The 23652-nt window shown below is 41.5% G+C and overlaps 1 protein-coding gene across 3 annotated transcripts in view; it reads left to right on the top strand.

Annotated features, from left to right (window-relative positions):
• Positions 1-13977: 13977 nt before the first annotated feature.
• KIF16B (kinesin family member 16B) overlaps positions 13978-23652 on the top strand; it is a gene marked incomplete at both ends in the record, with an annotated part of 259483 nt that continues 249808 nt past the window's right edge. For all 3 annotated transcript variants that reach the window (XM_084248158.1, XM_084248157.1, XM_084248156.1), the window contains one exon: positions 13978-14024. In XM_084248158.1, the coding sequence (XP_084104284.1) occupies positions 13978-14024 (47 nt within the window). The remainder of the gene's footprint in view (positions 14025-23652) is intronic.

The raw sequence follows: 23652 nt of genomic DNA, 5'->3' as shown, positions 1-23652 counted from the left end.
AAGATGAGGTGGGCAAGCAAAATGCACCCAGATAAAAAATCTTGGTGAGGTCCTAGGTTCTGGACACACTCAAATAAATGGAGGTTTTCATTTTGTGGGAATTATATATACAGTACATAAGTGTGCATATATATATATATATATATATATATACTTATATACATAATTTGTATATATACATATAAAAATATAGCTAGACATATAGCTAGATAGAAACAAAAATAATTTAAACCTGAAAAATCCCATGACATAAGTAATATTTTTACTTTAAAGATGAAGCACTTCAAGTTTTATGAGTTCAAACTACTTGCCCAAGAATATCCTAAACTGAGATTCCAACTCAGATGACCTGAACCCAACCAGTACGTGTTTTTGCCTGCCCAGTATCCATCTTCTTTCTTCTGGTGATGACATTGCACTTGACTTTTCCTGGGAACCATTCTTGCCCCATGTTTTACTGCCTCCTGGAGACTGCCTACTGGGGCCCTCCTCTGCCTAAAGGGCAGGTAGATGATCAAAGCCAGATTAATTCTATCACCAGTGGGCACCATAGGTCCTGGCTTTGTCTGTGGAGAATGAGCACATCTTTCCACTTGCTAAAAAGGTCAAGGTCTTCTTGCTGATGCATCTGGATGTGTGCTCCCTGCCCCCAAGGTCACCGCCTCTGCTGCTGCAACTGCTGCTGCCGTTGCCTCCACCAATACTGACCCAAAGGAAGAGCAGACCAAGGCTATGGGATTAGGACTCTGACTAATCACCAAGAATCAAACCAATTCAGTCAAACTTTTATTTGTGAAGCAAGAAAATAAAAGCTTATTTCTCTTAAAAGAATCTACATGGAAGTAAAAACATTTTTTAAAAAACCCAGAAAAAATTAAGATGAGCACTACTGAAAACGTTACTTCCTCACCTTATAAAGAGTTTTTACAGAGTAATAAGGAAATAATCCAATGAACAAATGGGCAAGTGAAGGAAACAGGGAAGAGTGAAGGGAATACAAATGATTCCTGACATTTCAAAAACTACTCAACTTCACTAAAAATAACAAAATGTTTTATTGAGACCAATGAAGACAACCTGAGATACTGTATTTCAGCTATTGTGATGGTGAAGATCAAAAACTAAAAAATGGGAATGCACTCAGGACTTTTGAGGATGTGGGGGAACATGCCACTCTCACATAATGTTGAAACAAGTGAATTGTTTACCATGAAAATACAAACACGCACACCCTTGACCCCAAAAATCTACAGATCTTTTCACAGACTGAAATGAAATATTCACAAAGATATCTACTTCAGCAGTATATATGAGAGCCAAAGGGTGAGTAACAATTCTAGGACAGAAACTGGTTATTGCACCCCAATAACCATTCTCTTCTCTTTTCCTAAAAGAATCCCCACATTTTAAATCTCCTTGGATTATGACTATTTTTCCCAACCTCTCTTGAAGTTAGATTTAACTTTGTGATTAGATTTTAAAAAATAGGTTATAACTAAAAGGACGCTATGAGCTGGGAAGTGTCTCGAGAGGGTACATGCTCAGACACCTTCAGACTGGATACAGAAGCAAAGACTGGTGCTTAAGCAGCCGCTTTCAAATCCATATGCTGAAAACAGTAACAACTAGAAAGATCTTCAATCTTTGGCATTGTAGCTCTGGGTCACCTAACTCTGCTTATCTTTTTCATGTTATAAACTTGTATCTTGTTGAAGCTATGAAATCATTATTTAGATAAAAAGATTTTGGTAAAAGAAACTATAGTACATCTATAATACCGAGTATTAAGCAACTTTGAGAATGAGGCAAAGCCAGTGAGGCACTCTCAATAGTACATGCAGGTGTACTGAGATAAAATGTTTTACAAGATACATATGTTATGTGAAAGTGCAAGGCATAAAAAGGTGCTATAGCTTTTTATCACTTCTGCAAAGAATAAAAATACTTAAATTGTATGTTTCTTGCTTCGTGGACTATCTCTCTGGAAGGCACTAGTTACCGTGAAAGAACAGCATTTCTTGAGCAAAGGAACTGGGTAAAGGAACGGAAGAGACTTCTAGTTCCATCCTCCTTTGTATCCTTTGAATTTATTCTTGGTGCGTGTATTATATATTGAAAATAAAATGTAGAAAAATGAAAAGGTGTAGCTGTGATTGCCTCGTGTGTTCCTCTGTTTGGGGATGAGGCAGAGAGATGGAAATAACTGGGACCAGGAGCGAGGAAGGACCTAAGTAATACATAGGTGGATGCACATGCATCATGGGCTAATTGCTGACAGCCCACATTTGAATCAGCAGATGGGGCAGTTGGATGCTAATGAATAAGCCATTAGCAATAAGATCCAGAGAGAAGCAACAGGGCAGGGAGGAATTTGTGTGACAAATCCAAGAGGACCAAGTCCTGACTATATTGTTTACTGCCCAAGTCAGAAAAACCAGCAGCAGCTACTTCTTGAGAGCAATATATGTGTTCCTCTGCATATTGAGGACTGACCAGAAATGTGATTGAATTCTCTAGCAATTTCCTAGTGTGACAATTTGTTCACTGCAAAGAAGACGTCACTTGCCCTCCACCGCATCTTAGAGTGTTTTTGATAGGTACATTGTTAAAAGTAGGGGAAGGAGAGATGTCTCATTTTCTGGGTACAGAAAACACACCTAAACAAGGTGATATGAAGTAAGTTGTTGAACATTTAGAGATGTGAAAACAAAGTAGGGAGCTATAATCTTTAGGCATAACCTGTAAGGCACCTGCAAAGAAGATACTGGTGTCTTGCCTTTAACAAGTGTGCTAAGGAATTTGATTAGTTGATAGAGACACCTAATCAAAATTGAACTGAACGAGTAAAAATAACTCCAGTTAGGATTATTAATTTGAACTGCCTTCCTGATTATATGAAGCCATCTAGACCGCATATATATATATAGTTATTTGTTGATTTTAAGTCTTTTCTGAAGACAGCAATAAATTCTATAAACATGTTTGCTCAACTACAAAGATCTATGCCACACACCTAATAAAATGACTTTTAAAATGACAATTGGCAATGCTAATTGCCAGTGAGAATATGGAGAAACCAAAAAACCTTATGCATCACTGGTGGGAAAGAAAATGATACAAGTCCTCCAGAAAAGAGTTTAAACTTTTTTTTTCTCAATGAAGTTAAACATGCACTTTGCATAGACCAAGCCATCTACTTCCTAAAAGAAATGAAAAAGCAGATTCATACAGAATCCTATTTGTGGATTTTGATAGTGACTACACTCATAATTTTTAAAAACTGGAAATAATCCAAATGACCTTTAACAGAGGAATGAATATACAGACTGTGGTAGAGTACAGCACTCCTGAGGAATAAAATGGAAGGAATTATTGATACACACAAACACATGGATGAATCCCAAATGCATTGTGCCATGTAAAAGAAATTAGAGGACCTCCCTGGTGGCGCAGTGGGTTGAGAGCAGCACTGTGAAGCTGACTGCAGCCTCCGCAGCACTGGTTTGATTCCCAGCTGGCCAGGGAGATTCCCACACGGCAAGGCAGACCTCTCCTGTCTGCCTGCTGCTCCCCTCAGCAGTGCTATCGTTCCATCTGCCTGTTCTGCTCCCCGCTCTGTCTCTGGTGAATCCTCTCACCCTCCCGAGACTCTGGCCTGTACTCCAGCTCTTGTATAAATTAAAAAAAAAAAAAGAATCTTAAAAAAAAAAGGAAAGAAGACACAAAAGACCACATACTGTGTGATTCCACTTATATGACATCCTAGAAAAGATAGACTACAGAGACAGAAAACAGATTAGTGGTTGCCAGAGCTCAGAGATGGAGGGAAGGATCTACTACTAAGGGGCATGGGAAGTTGTGACAGGGCCTCAAGTAAAAACAGTGGGTCCATCAGAAAGCTGTAGATGTAGGTGAACCAAACAAGGCTTTATTAGACTCATACATCATGGACATCCCTGGTGGCACAGGGGTTAAGACAGAGCAATCAACCTATCACCAGTACTGCAGCACGAGTTGGAGTTCCATTCCTGGCCAGCCAGGGAGAAACCCATATGGTGCAGCAGACCTCTCCTGTCTGGCCCGCTGCTCCCCTCAGCAGTGTATTTCAGTACATCTGCCTGTTCTGTTCCCTACTCTCTCTGGTGAACCCTTTCACCCCCTGCACTTTTGGATTACACCCCAGTTCTTGTATGCATAAATAAATCTTAAAAAAAATAGACTCATGCATGAGGGAGTCAGTGTGGGAAAGGAGAATTTAGTCTGGCTCCTCTAACTCCCTTAGACATTTAAAGGATATTTAGGATAGGACCATGAGGTGGAGGGAGGGGGAGAGCAGTGTCACATCTTGTTTTCTGGGTGAGGTTACTCCCAGACACACACAGACAGGTTACATTCCCACTACCATGTGGGCTCTCAGCTTTCTCCCTCCAGGAAACTGTCAGATAATCGTCTATCAGGATCTAATACAGTTTATCCATCGTGGTGCCTCATTGTCAGTGGAGTGGGTCAAGTTGTTAGGACAGGACTCGCCAGTCTGTGATTTAGTACCTTTATTCAAACAGGACTGTGGTGAATCATCCTACCAGCTCACTTTTTTTTTTTTTTTTTTGGCCACTTAGGTTGTCTCAGGGTGATTATTGGCATAGTTTTATTTCTTGATTGTACTGGTGGTCACACAATTGTACGCATTTGTAAAGACTCATAGAATTGCCTACTAAATCTGAGCTTTGCTATATGAAAATGACACTTAAGTAAACCTAACTTTCAAATATAAAATCTGTAGCTCAGGGGAGGTTTCTGGGACAGTGGAAATGTTCTGATTCTCATCTGGGTGGTTACATAGATGTGAAAATATGAAACATTACACTGATGTGTACACTTATGGTTTGTATATTTTAGGCATCCACTGAATGGCTTTACATCTTAATATCTTATTTCAAAAAAATAAATGGAGAGGGAGAAGAAAAGCTTGGGCATACACTATATTGGGGCTAACTGGGAGATTAAATTATTTTCTATAATACTGTTGGGATTAAGACCTTAAGCATAACCATGACATTTGATAATGGCAGGAAAGAAAGACTGTGGATGCCAAAGACCAATGTTACAGTCTTGATTTAGGCTGATCCTTTCCATCAATCTGTATCTGTGGCTTTATCCCTCCTTGCTTTTTATTCAATTCTGCTTCTGACAGTTGCTTTTCCCAGCATTTTCTCTAACACATCCTGTTGTGGGAATGAGGGAATGGAAAGAGAAGGCCTAGCTCTGTGGACACAGACATTTGAATTCAATACTTAGAAGTTACCTGATCTTCAGCTAATTTTATGTTTTCATCTGACAGGTTTTTTTTTTTTTTTTCCTATGCATCACACCTTTATGTGGAAATTTTAGTGTCTCAGCGAAATTCATGAACATTACAAATCTTTCAGCAACGACATTGAATCATCTCATTTTGTACTAATTCTCCTATTAGAAGGTTTGAATGCATTCAGTAACATGCTTTTTGGAGTAGTAACAGGGAATAATACAAGTCCATGACCTCATTATCAGGTTATCTGCACAGGGCCATGACCTGTATGATATCCATTCTTCTAACTGTCCCCTGGAGTATAGTGGGGGCAGAGTTCCATTTACTTACTTCCTACAGAACAAAACTTCTGCGGCTTTCCCAAGCATCACAACTTAATTTCCAGAAACACGCAGAAGTTCAAATGTGTGCCCATTCTCACAGATAACGTACCATAGCCACTGTGAGCATGGTAGTGGTAGGTGCCTCTTAACAAAGGTCAAGATCAAGACCCAGACCTCTGAGGTCAGGGAGACAGAAAACTTAAACTTAATTTACTTAATTTCAAATATATTAGCATAAAGGGTTTTTTTTTTTTTTTTTTTTTGTATTTGGGTAGGCAGGTATGGGTTTCTTTCTAGATTGTTAGTCACTTGGAACTTTTTGGGTCCAGTGCCTGTAGGCACACTTATTGTGCATTTTTAACCTGCTACAATCAAGCCCTGGACTTATGCCAGAATTACTAAATGTGTTCTTGGCCCTATAGTTGCCTGTCTTGAGCCTAGGGAACTGCTGTCACTGGACACCCCACCATCTGTCAATTTTTTTTTTTTAAGATTTATTTATTTTAATTTATACAAGCACTGTGTACAGTCAGAAGCGCGGGAGGGTGAGAGAATTCACCAGAGCCAGAGCAGGGAGCAGAGCAGGCACAAGGACCGAGGTACACTGCTGAGGAGAGCAGCGGGCGGCAGGAGAGGTCTGTGCACCATGCGGGACCCTCCTCTGGAGGCCAGGGAGCAGCCGGGGATCGAACCAGCGCTGCAGAGGCTGCGGGCAGCTTTGCAACCCAGCGCTCAACCGCTGCGCCACCAGGGAGGTCCCCCATCTGTCAAATTTGAAGTCCTTCCCTCTTTCCAGCTAGGAAAGCAATTAAGCAAGTTACTTGTAGCTGTACCTTTAGTAATCCCATCCAAGTTTTAAACTGACATAGTCTGGGCTAAAGGGTTGAAGGTTTAATCAGGTGAATCTGTTGAAGAAAGTATTTTATTTCTAGGTTTAGTTTTGCATTGTAGCATGTCTTCTAAAGTAAAGAGACACATTACTCTCTCATCACCTTCTATACTGTATTGAATTACCAATATAATTGTAATCAGTGCTTCTGGAAAGTGCTGATGGACTATTTTGTACTTGTTTGTGTTAATCAATGTTAATTACAAAGCAAGCATAGAGGTTAACAAATTATAAGGGGCTTAATTAAGCTTGACTGTAACAAATGGCATAACCTTTATGTTATGACCTGGTTACAAAAACCAAAATACGACAAAATAATCACATAGAAATTCATATTTACATACTGGCCACACACAGAATAGTCTGATGAGTTTAATGGCTTTGTTAATTGTCAATTTCAACATTTACTAACCTGCTGCTCCTGAGAATACAGAGAGAAATAAGGCATGCTCTTTACTTTTAAAGGATTTATAATCTGATTGAAAAAGAGACACAGAAACGAAGGCTTAAAATTCTCTAGTAAATAACATTTGAGTGCTTTTGGCCATGCTACAAATCACAGGCAGAGGGAGCAATGACTGTAAGGGGAAGACAAGGGAAGATAGAACTCAAAGGAAGACCTGGGTATAGGGGAAAACATTCCTACTGAGTGCACAGCAAAAGCAAAGATATGGCAGTGGAATGCAAACACTGGCAGAGAGCATACATCCATGATTTAAGTTCTACCATAGGGACCTCCCTCCTGTCTTGCCTGCTGCTCCCCTCAGCAGTGTATTTCAGTAGATCTGCCTGTTCTGCTCCCCACTCTGTCTCTAGTGAACACTCCCCCTCATCTCTGGCCTGTATCCCAGCTCTTGTATGCATAAATAAATAAATCTTAAAAAAAAAAATTAGTTCCACTGTAGGTGGTAGTGGTGATGATGGTGAGGAAAGTGCTATCCACAGTTATGTTGCCTGTCCAAGTCTTGGTCTCCTAATGTGTGATGTTAGAAATGACCACAAAAAGTCTTTTAGTTCCAGACTACAGCTCCAAAGGTTCTCGATTAGGGTGCTAGCTCACTAGCATTTTTATGTTGCTCATATTTCTGTGTGATTAAATAGCTTCCTGAATTACTATATCCATCTAAAAATTTTCTTATTCATAAGATATATTTGGACACCAGCAAGTGTACACATACCCTAAACCCAAATTGCTTAAATAACAACCAATTGTTCAGAAGTCTCTAGAGAAGAAAAAACCTTTTCCTCTACTTCCTTAAGTTTATTGTCTGGGGTCTGTGAATTAGAATAACAAAAGACAGATTAATGGGAGGAAGGATTTATTTCATATGCACAGGGGGTGGCATCACAGTAAAGAAAGAAAACCCACCCAAAGCACCTAGACCTGGGAGTTTATATACTATATAATATACTATATTAACAAAGGGCAATAAACTGCAGAGAAGTGACAATGCAAAAGAAAAGGGGTTTGGGTTCTTAGGGATGGGAAGGTGAATATATGGGGGGAAAGTTAGAGAAGATAAGGGCTGTTTTAGTCACTTGGCTGACTTTCTGTTCTGTAATAAGTTTCATTCTTCTCCTGGAGAAGGGAAAGAGAAATACCTTCACAAAAGAAAATTTATGTTCTCCTTTTAATCAGATGGGGTAGTCAAAGAAATTTTTCTTGTGCTTGCTTAATTTCCTTCAGCTCAAAATAATCCTTATGCCATATTTGGGCGTGACATACACTGATCGCCTACAGACCACCGTTAGCTTGGTGTTCTGTCAGTCTGGGCCTGGCCCATCATCCTAAACTAGCTTCACTCATACACTTTGTGACCTGATTGTCAGGGGCTGGCTGGTGCAAGGTGGCCCCTCCTATGTGTCAGATGGTTGGCTGGTAATTGGTTGCAGCACTAGGGTTGAGTGGGTCAGGTCACATCCGTCATTCAGCAGGTTAGTCTGGGCTTGTTCACATGACAGCAGCAAGGGGCCCTGAAGAGAGGATAGAAACCTGGAGGCCTAGACTTGGAAATAACAAAGTCAATTCGGCTGGATTCTATGGGGCAAAGCAAGTTTCAAGGACATCCATGTTAAAGAGGTAAGACTTCACTCCTGCAAAGTGTCATTGAAAGTTAAGGGTACAGGGAGGGAAAGCATCTGTAACTATCTTTAAACTTCCCACACTCTACTTTAGGTCCAGAAGTTTTCTCACTAAGTGTTCCCACAGTAGGATGCTTGTTTTCCCAACTCTGGATATTTGTTCAAGATATTTCCTCCAGGGCCTCCCTGGTGGCGCAGCGGTTGAGTGCTGGGTTGCGAAGCTGCCCACAGCCTCTGCAGCGCCGGTTTGATTCCCGGCTGCTCCCGGCCACCGGAGGAGGGTCCCACATGGCGCGCAGACCTCTCCTGCCGCCCGCTGCTCCCCTCAGCAGTGTACTTCGGGCCTTCTGCCTGCTCTGCTCCCCGCGCTCTGGCTCTGGTGAATTCTCTCACCCTCCCGTGCTTCTGACTATACCCAGTGCTTGTATAAATAAATAAATAAATAAATCTTAAAGTACATCTTGGTTTGGAGATGTGGGGGTTAGTATGAGCGAGTTCATTAAAAGAAAAAAAAGATATTTCCTTTGCTTCAGAAGTCAGCTCCTCATCCATCTTGGGGGTTAAATTCCATCCTGAGGTAAGGTCCCTCTGCAAAACTAATTTATCCAGGAGTCATTTTTCCACTAAATGTGGTTTCTCGCTCTGAAGAAGTTGAAATGCTGCCACAGACTCTACAAAGCCCATTAGTACTGAACTATTTGTCATCATAGGTATAGTTATATGCAATTGAAAACAATCTTTTTCATCTTAGTATATAAAATGACTATGATTTAGGGTGAAGGTTTCTGTTAAACTGAATCTTTTGTGGTTTCTTCATTCACTTCTACTATAGAAAAAAGTTGGCATTGGTGACTGCCTAGTTTTGTAGCAAAATTACTTCATATGATCTTTGTGATTATCTTTACCATACCACTTGGAGCTGAGATTTTACTCCCAGGCCCCCCAAATAAACTTTTTCAAATTATCTTTGCTTTTGTTGTTTAGTATTTTAGACGATCCTAAATTTACCTTTACATTTTGTGGTTTAGAAAATGAAGATGGAAGTAGGTTTGAATTTGAGATCTGTGATTTTTATCTCTGATACTGCTATTTACACATTTGCTTGAAAACCATGAGAACACAATGTGGTTTGTTGGCTTACTGCATAACTACTAAATTCAACTTAGGTCCCAAGATGTAAGGCACTTCTTTCAAGGAGATATTAAGTGTACTGTATGATATAATGCTTGAGGTCAGTACTTCTAGCACAGAGAAAGACAGATGAGTTTCTGAGATGTCATTTGTATCCTATGTTCCAATTTAAATGTGCCAGCCTGCTGTTTATCAAGGTTTTTTAAAAAGGCATGTTTATGAGAGTAAATCAATTTTATTCCTTAGAGGCTGGGGGAAAAAGTACATAGCTATATACATTGCTGATAAGAATGTAGTTTTTTTTTTTTATAATGGTATTGCAAGATGATGCAGATATTTTGAGGTGGAGTGAACATTCTATTCTGGTACTATATTATGTTGTAATGAAAAACCTAAGGACTCAGGTTGTTTAACTTACAGCTATTTGATAATAATAAGATTTCTAAACACCAGGGGTAAAAGAATTCAATAATGAATGAAGACCAAAATAATACATCAAATAAACAAAATAAAACCAACACACATGCACATCCACACAGGTACAATGCACACACATACTTTACTGGTGATAGGATTAACACTCTATTCTCCTTTAATACCATTTGGGCTTTAACCTAGACCTCAGAATCTTCCTTTTTCCATTCCATCATCAGTCAGTTTTTCTTTTTTTTTAAATTTATTTATACAATAACTGGGGTACAGGCCAGAGGCGCGGAAGGGTGAGAGGACTCACCAGAGACAGAATGGGGAGCAAAACAGGCAGAATTGAGACCTATGGTTGAGATTTTCACAATCAATATTTCTGTGTTAGAGATTAATTGTTCTTTCCCCAAACTGTGAGGTAGGGGTGAGGGTGGGGAGGTATATCCACATTTCCTGGAGCTTATTGGAAATGCAGCATCTAAGATTTCACCCCATTTCTGCAGAATCAAGTCTGCAGTTTTAGGAGATTCCCAGCTGATTCCTTTAGGCACTGAAATTTGCAAATGACAGACCGAAAGCACTGCTGAGGGGAGCAGTGGGCACCATAGGAGAGGTCTGCTGTGCCATATAGGACTCTCCCTGGCCAGACGGGAATCAAACCCTTGCCTCACAGTGCTGAGCTCAACTCACTGCGCCACCAGGGAGGACCCAGTCAGTCTTTTTTGAAAATAGAAATGTCCTTCACTTATCCAAATGATTTTCTAATCATGGGTTCTTAAAATTGTTTGTACCATGGTTCTCTTGTCTGTGAAACTTTTTCAGAAAAACATTTAAAACACATAAAATGAAGTACATAGGAGTAAAAGGAAAATCAATGATAACAGAAAACAATATCAAGATACTAAAAAAATGAATTGTGATAGAGTAACATATGTGCTTCTATTAAATAAGATCTAGTGACAGTCTAATGTCTACTATAATTTCAAAGTAGCAACAATTTTTAACAATTTAAGAAACTGCAACACTTTAATTCTAACAGAAAAATAACTGATTTCTAGAGGTGTCAAAATCACTGGTAATATTAAAATAAATACACTTAGAGGCTATTACTGATTTTTTTTTCATTCAAATTCATGGACCTTATGGTAGATTTTTTACTTCAGCAGCTCCATGAGTATCCTCCTGTTGAGTGACACCTCTCATACTGAATCTGTCTTGCTGCCTTCCACCAAAGGAACATCCCAAATGGGACTGCAAGAGTCTTGGGGAGCCCTCCCAGAAAACTGCCTGGTTACAGAAAGAAACATTCTCATTTTTTAAGGATGAAAATGAGGAAAAATCATTGGCTTCCCAAACATCCCACCCAGTCCAGCCTCAGTCCTTAGCCCCATTGCTAGCCCAGGTGAGACCAGAAACCCACAGAATGGTGAGAAATACTAAATTTTGTTTAAAGGCACTGGGTTTTTGGCTGGTAGGCAGGGCCACATAACTGATTGATACATATGAACCCCTGAATTCTATCCAGACTGGACTCCTGATTGAGACTTACGGTTGAGATTTTCACAATCAATATTTCCTTGTTAGAGATTAATTGTTCTTTCCCCAAACTGTGAGGTGGGGGTGGGGGGGGGAGGTGTATCCACATTTCCTGGAACTTATTGGAAATGCAGCATCTAAGGTTTCACCCCATTTCTGCAGAATCAAGTCTGCAGTTTTAGGAGATTCCCAACTGATTCCTATAGGCACTGAAATTTGCAAAACATTAAACCATCCCTTCTTGAAGTTTGAGAAGATGAGCCAACCTCTTAACAATCTTCCCAGAGAAACTTCTTTCACTTTCCATTAGAAAACATTCTCTGGCTACATTCTCTGGGGTGAGGTCATTCTCTGGGGTGAGGTCTATTATGTTCAGTTCCTGGGTCAGTTCAAACTTTATTATTTCCTGTTCAAAAGTTCCTCGTGCGCTAATTGGGGTGTTATGTGTCTCTTGTGTGTCAGATGTGGATGTCACAGAAGGACAAGTGTTTATAGGCATGTGTGGGCTGTTGGAAATAAACTAATGAACGAAAGAAACCTGCTACAGAACCTAGTTAGAATGACAACTACAACTCCTACAAAGTGTTTTTAACCTGTTTTTAAAAATCGGGGCTGGCTTTGCCGGATGTGGGTCTTGAGGGTGTTCAGTGGGTGCGCTGCGCTGGGGTCCCAGATTCTACCACGGTGGGCCAAGGAACTGGTGGCTTTAGGCTTAGTAGAAGATTGAAATCCCACCACCTCCGAGCGACCGCTTTAGTTTGTCCCCGCGCAGCTCCCTTCTAAGGCGGGCCCCGCCTCTGCCCTGGGCGGAGAGGCGCTGCGCTGGCTCCCACGCGGCACCTCAAAGGAGCTGTCCTTTATCGCGCATGCCCCGCCTGCTCCCTAAAAAAATCACTCCTGGTTTTCGCGCAGCCGGTTGTCAAATCCGCACCCAGCTCTGCGCTAGCCAGGGAGGAATCCCTGAGTTTCTTAGACCTTGGAAGCAAAAGGAAAACTGGCTCCAGACTCATTGTCGTGCTCTAGGGAAGGTGAAGGAATAATCAGCCCATGTTTGCATGGGTCATAAGTTTGCAGACATTATCTCAGTTAATGCATTAGCCAGTTCCATGAAGTTCATGACTTGCAAATAAGGCAGAAGCCTCTGAGACACTCAATAATGCAGCTGGAGAATTTCCAAAGGTAGTACTGGAGCTAGGCCTCAACTCCAGAGCCCAGCCTCCACTTCTTGAGGCCTCGATTATATCTCTGCTTCTGGGAGGAGCAGTCCCTCCTATCTGGGCCAGCACCTTACCTGGCCAGTTAGTCGCTGATGCCCTGAAGGTGTGAAATACTGGAGTGCAGGAGGGGGTGAGGGTAGAGCATCCCTTTGTGGCCCCATTAGAGATGTGGGGGGCCGTGGGCCCTGTGGGCATGGTATTTTCTGGGCCTGCCAGTGGTCCCCACCTGTCAGCTGCAGAGGACTTGGGGTCCATTGGGTGGGGTCATGGGTCTGGGGTGAGGTGCACTATTAGGTAGGCACTCACTTCTGTCAAAGGCCCTAAGCCTTAAAGAGGGTCCCCATCGCCAACTCCCTTATAATTAAAATAAAACCAACATAAGTATTAAAAGAAGTCCAATTAAGATCTGATTTCTACCAACATAGGCACATTTTCACCTGTATTTAAGACAACCAGCACCCTTTCAGTTTTCATTTCTCGGTACTCCTGAACTGAGAGGTCGGCTTGGCCCTCACCTAGCCTCAGAGTAGCAGAAAAGAGCAGAGCCCCCCACTAACAAGTTCTGATAATCTTTGTGCCTCAGTGTTTTGCTCAGTGAAATGGATGAAAACTGTTTCTCTTAAGCTGACCCTCCAGGATTGGGAGCCTTGTTTTGGCTCTAAATTGCTGCGCTCCTCGCCTCCTCCCTAGTTTTTCAGGAGAGGTTGGGTTCTAACTTTCATGAAATCACCCTGCCCTGCGCGCCCACAGGGACCCACAGGGCACAGTCTGCAGCTAGGCGGGCTCCCTCCTCTCAGCGCTCGCAGGAGGCGGCGCCCAGGCCCCGGCCCCGCCCCTCGGCGCCGGCGGGCGCCGCCAAAGCCCGGCGCGCGGATCACGCGGGCGGGAGCCGCTCTGGGCATGCTCAGTGACCTGGCAGGTGGGGCCGCCGCGGGCCGCCGGGGCCGCCGGAGCCGAGGGGCGGAGGCCGAGGGAAGTGGGCGGGGGCCGCGTCCGAGTCCCGGGAGGCTCTGGGGCCTGTGGGCGCTGGGCAGCCGGGAGTCTGCGCCGGCCGGGCCGGGATGAGCAATGGCATCAGTCAAGGTGGCCGTGAGGGTCCGGCCCATGAATCGCAGGTGAGTGAGGCCGCCTGGGTCTCCCTCCCTGGCAGCTCCTGTCAAATGCCCGTTGGGGTTGAAGTGTTAACGGGCCGGTCTGTGGACCCCGGACTCAAGTTGTGGCGCCCCTGGAGGGCTGGGCGCCCGGGGGACTTCGTGCCGTGCCGTCCCTTTCTCGCCGCCTGGAAGGGGTGGGGGTGAGCAATTCAGGAGGCCAGGGAGAAGATTCCTCTAAACTCTTACCTATCCCATTAACCTGTGGGGGTTTGCTTGTTCCCCCTTTATAAACATGAAGGGATTACCTCCAAGAAAGGTGGGGTAGGGAGCTGGGGATGTGGGAGTGGTCATGGGGGCAGCGCGAGCTGTCAGGCGAACTCCTCTCAACTTTGCCAACTCAGAAGTTCCCGAACTGTTTACAGTGTTACTTTTTAATCTCTTACGAAGACATGATTTCTGGCCCCTGAATGTAAACTCTAATTTTTAGTCAGTAATTTAGCAGTTAACTTCAGATTACAGAATGGATGGGAACCTTTACCAGAGTTTCGGCTTCGGGACACTTAAGTACAGGTGTTTGAAATCTGATATTAACAGAAGGGGAGAGTTGTAAACACGTTTGGAGTTTTATCTTGTTATGTAGTTCTAAAAAGTAATGCTTTTCAGAATTGAAAAGTAATCTGTGCTTCCTTTTCAATGATCTCTTTATAATCAGACTGGAAAGATGCTTTCAAAGAGTTACCTTTTAAAATGGTTTAACTGGAAGAGTGAAATAGACCTTAATGGGGTGTGTCTCTGGGTTGATAGGCTCAGTTCACACAAAGCCATTTGTTTTTATTGGCTTTTCAATCAAGTTGGTGGACATTTGATTTACCACAGAGTCAGCTACTTACCTTATTGTCAACTTGTGGAAGTGTATTTTTGGTGTTTGTAACAGCTGATTGGGACATCTGATAGGAATCTGTTTTTCCATTGACAAATAGGAAATCTTTCTATTTGTAACTACTGGAAACCAGTGATTTTGTGATTTGTCATGATATTTCTAAATTTTTTTTTTTTTTTTTAGGGAAGTAGTTTGTTAGTCCTGAGCAAATGTTCCTACATTTACTTGGTCACACAACATTAAAAGACTCCAAAGTCACTTAGATAACTTAAAAAGATTTTTATTATGGATTCACATGTATATAGATGTTTCTTTTCTTTCTTTTATTTTTTAAAAAGATTTATTTATTTATGCATACAAGAACTGGGGTACAGGCCAGAGGTGTGGGGGGAGGTGAGCAGATTCATCAGAGACAGAGTAGGTAACAGAACAGGCAGATTGACCGAAATACACTGTTGAGGGGAGCAGTGGGCGAGTCAGGAGAGGTCTGCTGCATCATGTGGGTCACCTCCCTGGACAGGGATTGAACTCCTGCTGCAAAGGCTGCGGATAGCTTCATAGTGATGTGACTTAACACCTTGTGCCACCAGGGAGGCCCTAGATGTTTCTTTTCTTCTTTAGAATAATGATGAGCACACTAGAAAATTGTAACTTTAGAAAGCATTTATTAAGCACCTACCAATGCACATGTTGTGCCTGGTGGTTTCTAGGGGACAACGTGAATGAGATATGATAAAATGACTTGGAGGAGCCTACTGGCTGGACTCCTAAAACATTAGGTTGGCTGTGGTGGTGAGCACAGGTGTTGTCAATGCAATGGCTTCTCAGGATAGGCCTAGAGCCCAGGTGTGTAGAGTTGTATAGAGGAAACGTGTTCAAAAGCCATGGGCCTTGTTGAGGTAGATTGATGGGATATTTGTGCTCTTAGCAGAAAACTCTGGTGGTATCAGGATTGGGCAAGAGATAAGGTATAAGCCATGTAGGCTAGAGGTGGAGGTAGGAAGGCTGGAGAGATACATTGAAACAGTTCACTAGTCGAATTAACAGCATTTGGCAGTTAATTGGATGGGAAGGGAATAAAGGTGAATAATGGTGTTAATTTTAAAATAGCAGGGTCTCTAGCTAGTAAAATTGAATTTATTCAGAAATAGCAGAAGGATTGCAGTCTGGGACAAACTATGGCAAACCATGGCAAGTCTGAGAAAGGAAAGTATAGATTAGGTTTTATTGGGCCTTAGGAGGAAACTGGAAAGGGCTGTTTTGAATAAAAGGTTATTGAGAATTTGAGGTTGTGACAGTTTCTTATTGACAACTTGTCTTACTGACTACATGTTACTGGACAAGGAGGCTTCTTGTAAGTTTCAACAAGTGGCAAGTGCCTGAGGTCTCTCCCATCATAGCTTCCCAGCTTCATTTTCAATCAGATTTTCTTCATTCAATTTCAATTCATAATTATTAATAATTGAATTTTTTAAAAGATTATTTATGGACAGAAGAACTGGGATGTTAGCCAGAGGTGTGAAGGGTGAGAGGATTCACCAGAGACAGACTGGGGAGCAGAACAGGCAGATCCACTGAAACACACTGCTGAGGGGAAAAGCGGGTGAAACAGGGGAGGTCCGCTGCACCGTACGTGGGCTAGCTCCCTGACAGGGCATTGAACTCAGGCTCTGCTGGTGATAGCACTGAGACTTAACCCCTAGGCTATCAGGGAGGCCCTCAATAATTGAATTTTGATGCTTAAGGAGGCTTTACCTCCTTTAGAGGCTTGGGGAAGGGGATGATATAGTGCTTTCTTTCTTCACTATTGTAGTTACATAGAAGCAGTAAGTGCTGAGTACAAATGCAATGTCCAGCACAGGATGAGTACTGTCCATGTGTGGATCTGATGTGTGGAAAGAACATTCACCTCTTTGCTGATGTTCTGCAGACAGAAACATGGGTTTATGTCTCAGGTGCTTTGAGAATTGACATTTGGAAACCCTTTACACATCAGTGACAGTTTAAGGGTGTTACAGTCAGAAGAAAAGGCAGCCAGGGATTGTATATTGGGTGTGCTTATCTTTAAGAGTCCAGGGAGATTGGTTTGCAGCCCCTGGGAAGTGGTGGTGTGGATTGGACTAACACAGTAGTCATCATGGCAGGGAAAGGAGTATCTACTGAAGGTGGTAGTAATTGTTGGTGTCAAATATGGCCAGGATATGAGATGAGGTCCTTCGACTTGGAGATAGGGGCACTGGTAACCTTCCCAATAGGAGTTTCAAGAACAGACAATGACCCAGAAGTGAATTTGTTGAATATTAGTGAAATTGTTGAATATTAACTGACCATCAAATACTGGCCAAGGAGTGGTGATGGGACAGGCATAAAGTGTCAGAACCTCTGGGGCTTTGATATTGGGGAATTTGACAGTATAGCAGTGCAATTTCTAAGAATTTATTTTATAGACTATTGCTACTAAGATATATCAGATGTTTGTTGTATCATTGTTTGTAACAAAAAATCATAAACACCTTAGCATATGAAGATGGGCAATTTGTTAAATTATGGCCTGTATGTTTGGCAGAATGCTGTGCAGCACTTACAAAAGAATGTGTTAATCTTCAACGTGTTCCAAGATAGGGGCTTATGTGAGAAAAGCAAGCTATCCACACATATCCACATATTCTACAGTAGATTCGTGTTTATGTGTGTGTTAACAATGTATGTACACATTAGAACAATTCATAAGAAATCTAACATTGGTATCTCTAAGGAGGAAGAGTGATAATTTATCAGGTGAAGGTGGAAGCTTTTTTTCTACCCTTTTTACTGTTCAATATTTTACTTTGCTCATGCATAGTTATATAATTAATCATTAAAAACTTGTTTATGTAATTTCAAAAAATGCCCTAGAAAGTCATTGAAACTGAAGAAATAATTTTAAATGCTTGTCTAGGAGGATTGAAGGACATTGTTAAAGTTGTTTTTTTCAATTTTGAGATATAATTGACATACAAGTTAAGGTATACAACATAATAACTTGACATATTGTGAAATGATTACCTCAATAAGTTTAGTTAACGTGTATCATCTCATAATAGATACAAAAAATAGATTTTCCTAGTGAGGAGAATGTTTAGGATTTATTGTCTTAGCTTTCAGATATACCATACAACAGTGATAACAGTAGTCAGCTTACACGCTACATCTTTGCTAATTTTTTGTCTTATAACTGGGATTTTTGTACCCTTTGTCCATCTTTTTATAATTTCCTTCCCTTTTCCCATTTTTTGTTCTCTTTATCTGAGATTTTTAAAAAGATTATTTATTTATGCATACATGAACTAGGGTGTAGGCAAGAGGTAAGGGGGGGTGGTGAAGGGAGAGAAGATTTACCAGAGACAGAGTGGGGAGCATAATAGGCAGATCCACTGAAATACACTGCTGAGACCAGTGGGTCAGACAGGAGAAGTTTGTTATGCCATATGTGGATTAGCTCCCAGCCTGGGGATTGAGCTCAGGCCATACCAGTGATAGTACTGAGACTTAATCCCTTGGCCACCAGGGAGGCCCCTAAATTTTTTGTTTTGTTTTTCAGATTCCACACGCAAGTGAGATCACACAGTATCTGTCTTTTTCTGTTTGACCTTTTGTACTTAGCATAATGCCCTCACCCATGTTGTCACAAATGACAGGATTTCCTTCTTTTTTATGGCTGATTAATACTCCATTGCATACAGTCATGCACTGCATGAAGACGTTTCTGTCAGCAATGGACTGCATGTTCAATGGTGGTCCTTCTGTATTGCCTAGGTGTATAGTAGAGTATACCATCTAGGTTTGTGTAAGTACAGGCTGCTGCATTTGCACAGGGATGATATCACCAAATGACACATTTCTCAGAATGTATTCCTGGATATTTACTGCTGGAGATTTTATATATATCCATTCCATTCATCTGTCAATGGATACTTAGGTTGTTTTCCATTTCTTAGAAATAGAAAATAGTGATGCTATGAAAATAGAAATGCAGATAGAAATTTTTTTTAAATGTTAATTTTTTGAGTGGAGGAACTTTAAGCAAAGAGAAAACAACTAACAGAAAGGAAAGGCCTGGAATGATTGACAAGATGGCTTTGGCAGCCAGACTCCTAAAGCATGGAGGTGAGGAGGTGAGATTCTGAATTTCTAAAGTAGGAGCCTTACAAGTAAACTCTCCTTGCAAGAAATGCCTAGTGATTGATTCAGTCCCAGATGTGATGAGTTTGTTTTTACTACCTTGTGACATTGGGTTATATGGCAGAGGTAGTGGTTTCAAATTCCAAAGAGCCATTATGCTGCATCCCATGTAGCAACTAACTTTATGGAGAGTTTGAGCTGTACCAGTGATACAAAATCTGATTCAATCTTTACAACAGTTTTAGCAGATGGAGGCTATTTGCCATTTTAGGTTGGGAACCATAGTTAATTTGTCCAAAGTCAGTTTCTTAGAACAGTCACAGCTTCGCTTCTAAAAATAAGCATGTCAGTAGAAACTTATATTGTTCATAACTTTTTATGGACAGAAACTTAACATTTTTGTTTGTATACCCTTTCTTTGTGACTTCTTCCATTGTTCTCTCAGTCTTTTTTTTTAATTGGCTTCATTTATTACAACTTTATAAGATCAAACTTTTTCCCTCTGGAGAGACAACAAAATATTAACTTGATAACTAATTTGTTAATTTTCTGTTGGTGTCACTTTTTTTTTTAATGGAAATTGTAGATGATTCTCAGGGTTATCTATCCTATTGCATTTGTCTCATTGTTCACAGGGTCAGGCCTGTGTTCCGATTTTGGGTGTTACTTATAAGCAGGGTACATTCGAACAAGAGACTTAATTGCCCTAAGTCTTACTTTGTGCAAATGTAAAATGGTGATAGTAATTGCACATATCTTTTTAGATGTGTGATAGGTCTTTTTTCAAGTTTTTTTTTTTTTTACTGTGGTTAAGTAAAAAGCCCATTTTGAATTGAAGCTCTGTAAAGATGTAAAAGATGAATGAAGTGTTAATCCTTGTTACATGCAATTTACTCGTATGTTTTCTATTCTGTCTTATTTTATCCTCTTGTCTCATTATAACAAATGCTATTTCTAGATTCACTGGGTTGACTTAAACAGTAAGGAGTTGCAACTGGCCACTCACTACCCTGAAGTTCAAAGGAGAGAATGGTTTTGGATGAAGCTCTCTACCAAGTGCCTGGCAGGTGGTGAGAGCTCTGTAAAGCTTAGTTTTTGTTATTACTATTAGGTTTACAATTCATGATTGTAACTTTATTCAGAAGCAAGTATTTAAAAATGTTTTACTCAAACATTTACTAAGTGCTGGCAACCAGCCATATGGCACCTTTATAACATGCTCTCTCATCTGATATGACAAAGTGTGATGGAAGCTTAAAGTAGAAAACTTGGGATGGAGTCTTCACAAAGCCAGAAACTAGAGGCGTGGTAGAAATGATTAATGAGTTCTTATACCTGCTGTGGAAAATCTTTTGGCAAAGACTGGCAATGTGGAGAATTGTTAGTCCTTAGAAAGAACACCAGTCCTTACAGATTAACCCAGCCAGACCTTAGAAGTGATAGATTTCACAATAGATAAAATTCCACAAAGAAATGGAATCCCCCTCCCTGCCAAGAACACTATGTAAAGATACCCCCGCTCTGGCTGCCTGCCTGTGTCTATGTAGGCGTTTCTTTTAATAATATTCTCCCCTGCAAATGCAGTTGTCGGCACACCTGTATCTATGCAGGTGCCTCTCTTTTGCTTTCTTTTTCCTAATAAATCTGTCCTTTAAAAATGAAGCCTTTGCCAGTTTGTGTCTATGCAAATGTTATTTTGCTTAGTAAACTTGCCTTGTGCTGCTAAATGGTAAACTGCTGAAACCTTTCTCAGAGAGCACCTAAGGACCCCACACACTGAACCCCAACAAGTTTACCTGATTCCTTTCATTTTCTGACTGTTATGATCATCTCTTCCTGATTATGCTCTTAGATGCAATTTAGTGTCATGTCTGTTAGGTTAAAAAGAAAAAAAGTATCAGTGGTGTTTTGACTCTAGTAATTTTAAGGTGTACTGAAGTCTTCCCATTTTAAGAGGCAGGGATTGTTAGGGAAATTGTTTGTGGCTAATCTCTTGCGCCTGTGATAATGATAACAGGTGTCCCTTTATTAAGGCCAGGGGGCATCTGCTGAGATGCTGCCACTGGGAAGTATTACTCATTTCTTTACCTTGCCGGCTTTCATCCTTCTACCAGCTGACTGAGAGCTTTTTATCCCCATCCTGGAGAAACTGAAACATCCTCAGATAGTAAAAATTCCCTCCAGAGTCCTTTGTAAGGTGGCTTGTTGCCTCTGGTCTCACTGATGACAAAAGCTATTGGTCTCTCAAGGGATTATGACTAGACAGTGGCAGAGAAGACAGGGCGACAACACAAAAAATAACTGTAGGATCTGTGTGCTGGTTGAGTAGAGCCTCTGGGGGATTCAGAGGCTGGTCTCTTAGATTAGAGGGTGGAGTTTGAATTGAGCCCTGAGGGGTATATTGCCCTGGAGACCTTTTAGAGAGTTTCTGTTAAAGGACTTGACTCATACTCTTTGGAAGTTGGCAGTATTATTCCCTTCTACAGAAAAGGAGCAAGGGCTACAGGCTGGAAGAGCCTGCCTGGGGTCGCATAGCCAGGTCACTGTGGAGTATAGATCTAAACCCAGTCCTACCTTTTTGTCACTTTTAAAGGCCTTCCACTACACAGAAGACTTAGATGAGAGGTGGACTGGGGTGACTGGTAGGTGTATGAGTACATTCACCGGGATTTTAGACAAACAAACTTTTTATAAGGAAGAGTTGAGAGGTAATAGGTGTAGAGTTGTGAGGACTTTGTTAAATTTGGGAGTTTGGACTTTTATTCTCAAATTTTGTGCCGACTGTATGGTAGCTGTTCGCAGCTATGTAAGTTTTAAATTTAAAGTTTAGTTGCATTGGTTACATTTCAAAAACTCAGTGGCCACATATTGAACAGCACACATGCAGAACATGTTTGTCACCATCTATTGGACAATAAAACTGAACTGGGCTTGACCCCCAGTGAACCACTTGCTGGCTTCCCACCTTGGCGGTTAACTGTTCTGTGCTTCAGTTTCTTCATCTGTAAAATGCACATCTTCTCAGGACACACCTCTTAGGGCTGAGATGGTGACTGCATAACGTAACCCTTGCTAACAGTGCAGGGCCCCGAAATAAAGGCTTTTAAAATAATATTGCCTAATAATAATATATTAGGAACTGGACACTACTGATGGTTTTAAAGCATGGTTGTCATGTCACCGAGAGGAGAAGAGTCAAAGGTGACTGAGTGATTTGGGGCCCTTATTAAGTGAATGACTATCTTTTTTGAAGTTGGGATGCCAGGGATGAGCTGCTTGGGGTGGATGAGCATGGAGGCAGTTGAGTTGGCTCAGGGTGCTGAGGAAGCATCCAGGTCTTCGGAACTTAGGTGAGGGATCACTTCTGTGGATCTGTGTTTGGGGATGAGTGACTGGAAGGTGATAGCGATGTGGTGGAAATGAACATTGTCTCTGAGGACCACAGTAAAGAAAGAAGGGGTAAAGGAGGGGGGCAGCACTGCAGAACTATATAACCTGTGTTAAGGTGAGTGCTGTTCAGTAGGCAGATGGAGTGAGCTAGGAAAGTTGATTTTACTCTTTAAGTAAACTCTCAGTTTCTTTTTTTATAAATAGTAATTCTCAAAGTATGGTCCAAAACAGTTGGGAATGATTGAGATGCTTGGGGGTGGGGTGAGGTTCACAAAGTCAAAACTGTTTTTACAGAAATACTGAGATTTTTTTTCGTATTTTTTTTTACCCTTATCTCCCACACAGGTACAGTGTAGCTTTCCAGAAGTCACATGATGTGTGATGAGGGTAGGCTCTTGTATGCTCTGTATATGTGTGTTTTAAAAATTTCTCAGTTTTTATTTCTAATGCTGTAACTATCAATAGATTTATCAACATTAATGGAGCACTTTGGACTCCTTAGTGATTTCTATAGTGTGAAAGTCTCCTGAAGCCACAACGTTTGAGAATCATTGCTGTAAAATGATATGGCATATGTTGTTGAGGTGATTAGATGAAAGTGTCTGTGTAGAATATTCAGCACACTGCCAGGTGTGTAATAACCTTATATTAAAATGCCATATATGGGTCTCCCCTGGTGGCGCAGCGGTTGAGCGCTGGGCTGCGAAGCTGCCCGCAGCCTCTGCAGTGCCAGTTTTGATCCTCGGCGGCTGGCGAGGGTCCCACATGGCGTGATAGACCTCTCCTGCCATGCCTGCTGCTCCTCTCAGCAGTGTATTTTGTCAGTCTTCCTGTTCTGTTCCCCGCTCTGGTGAATTCTCTCACCCTCCCGCGCTTCTGACTATATCCAGTGCTTGTATAAATAAATTACAAAAAAAATTAAAAAAAAATAAAATGGCATATATATTTTACTAAAATAACTATAAATATATTTACTAAAATAAATGTAAATATAAAACCACCATTGCACCTGACAGCCACACTTGAGGAGGCAGGAGTGGCGGTCCAGGCAGTGGAGAGCGGGAGGGAGAAGCAGGAAAGTGGAGTGTCATTACCAGCAAGGGACACGGAGAACATCACAGGCTGCACAGGTCAGGGCCTGAGTCCTGCTGGCTTCTCAGGTGATTGCTGAGGCGATTGTCTCTGGAGGGAACTGTTTTAGTTGAGGGGATGTGAGAC

Source organism: Talpa europaea, assembly GCF_964194135.1.
Source record: "Talpa europaea genome assembly, chromosome: 11".
NCBI classification, from domain to species: domain Eukaryota; kingdom Metazoa; phylum Chordata; class Mammalia; order Eulipotyphla; family Talpidae; genus Talpa; species Talpa europaea.
This window is presented reverse-complemented; position numbering and strand designations above follow the sequence as displayed.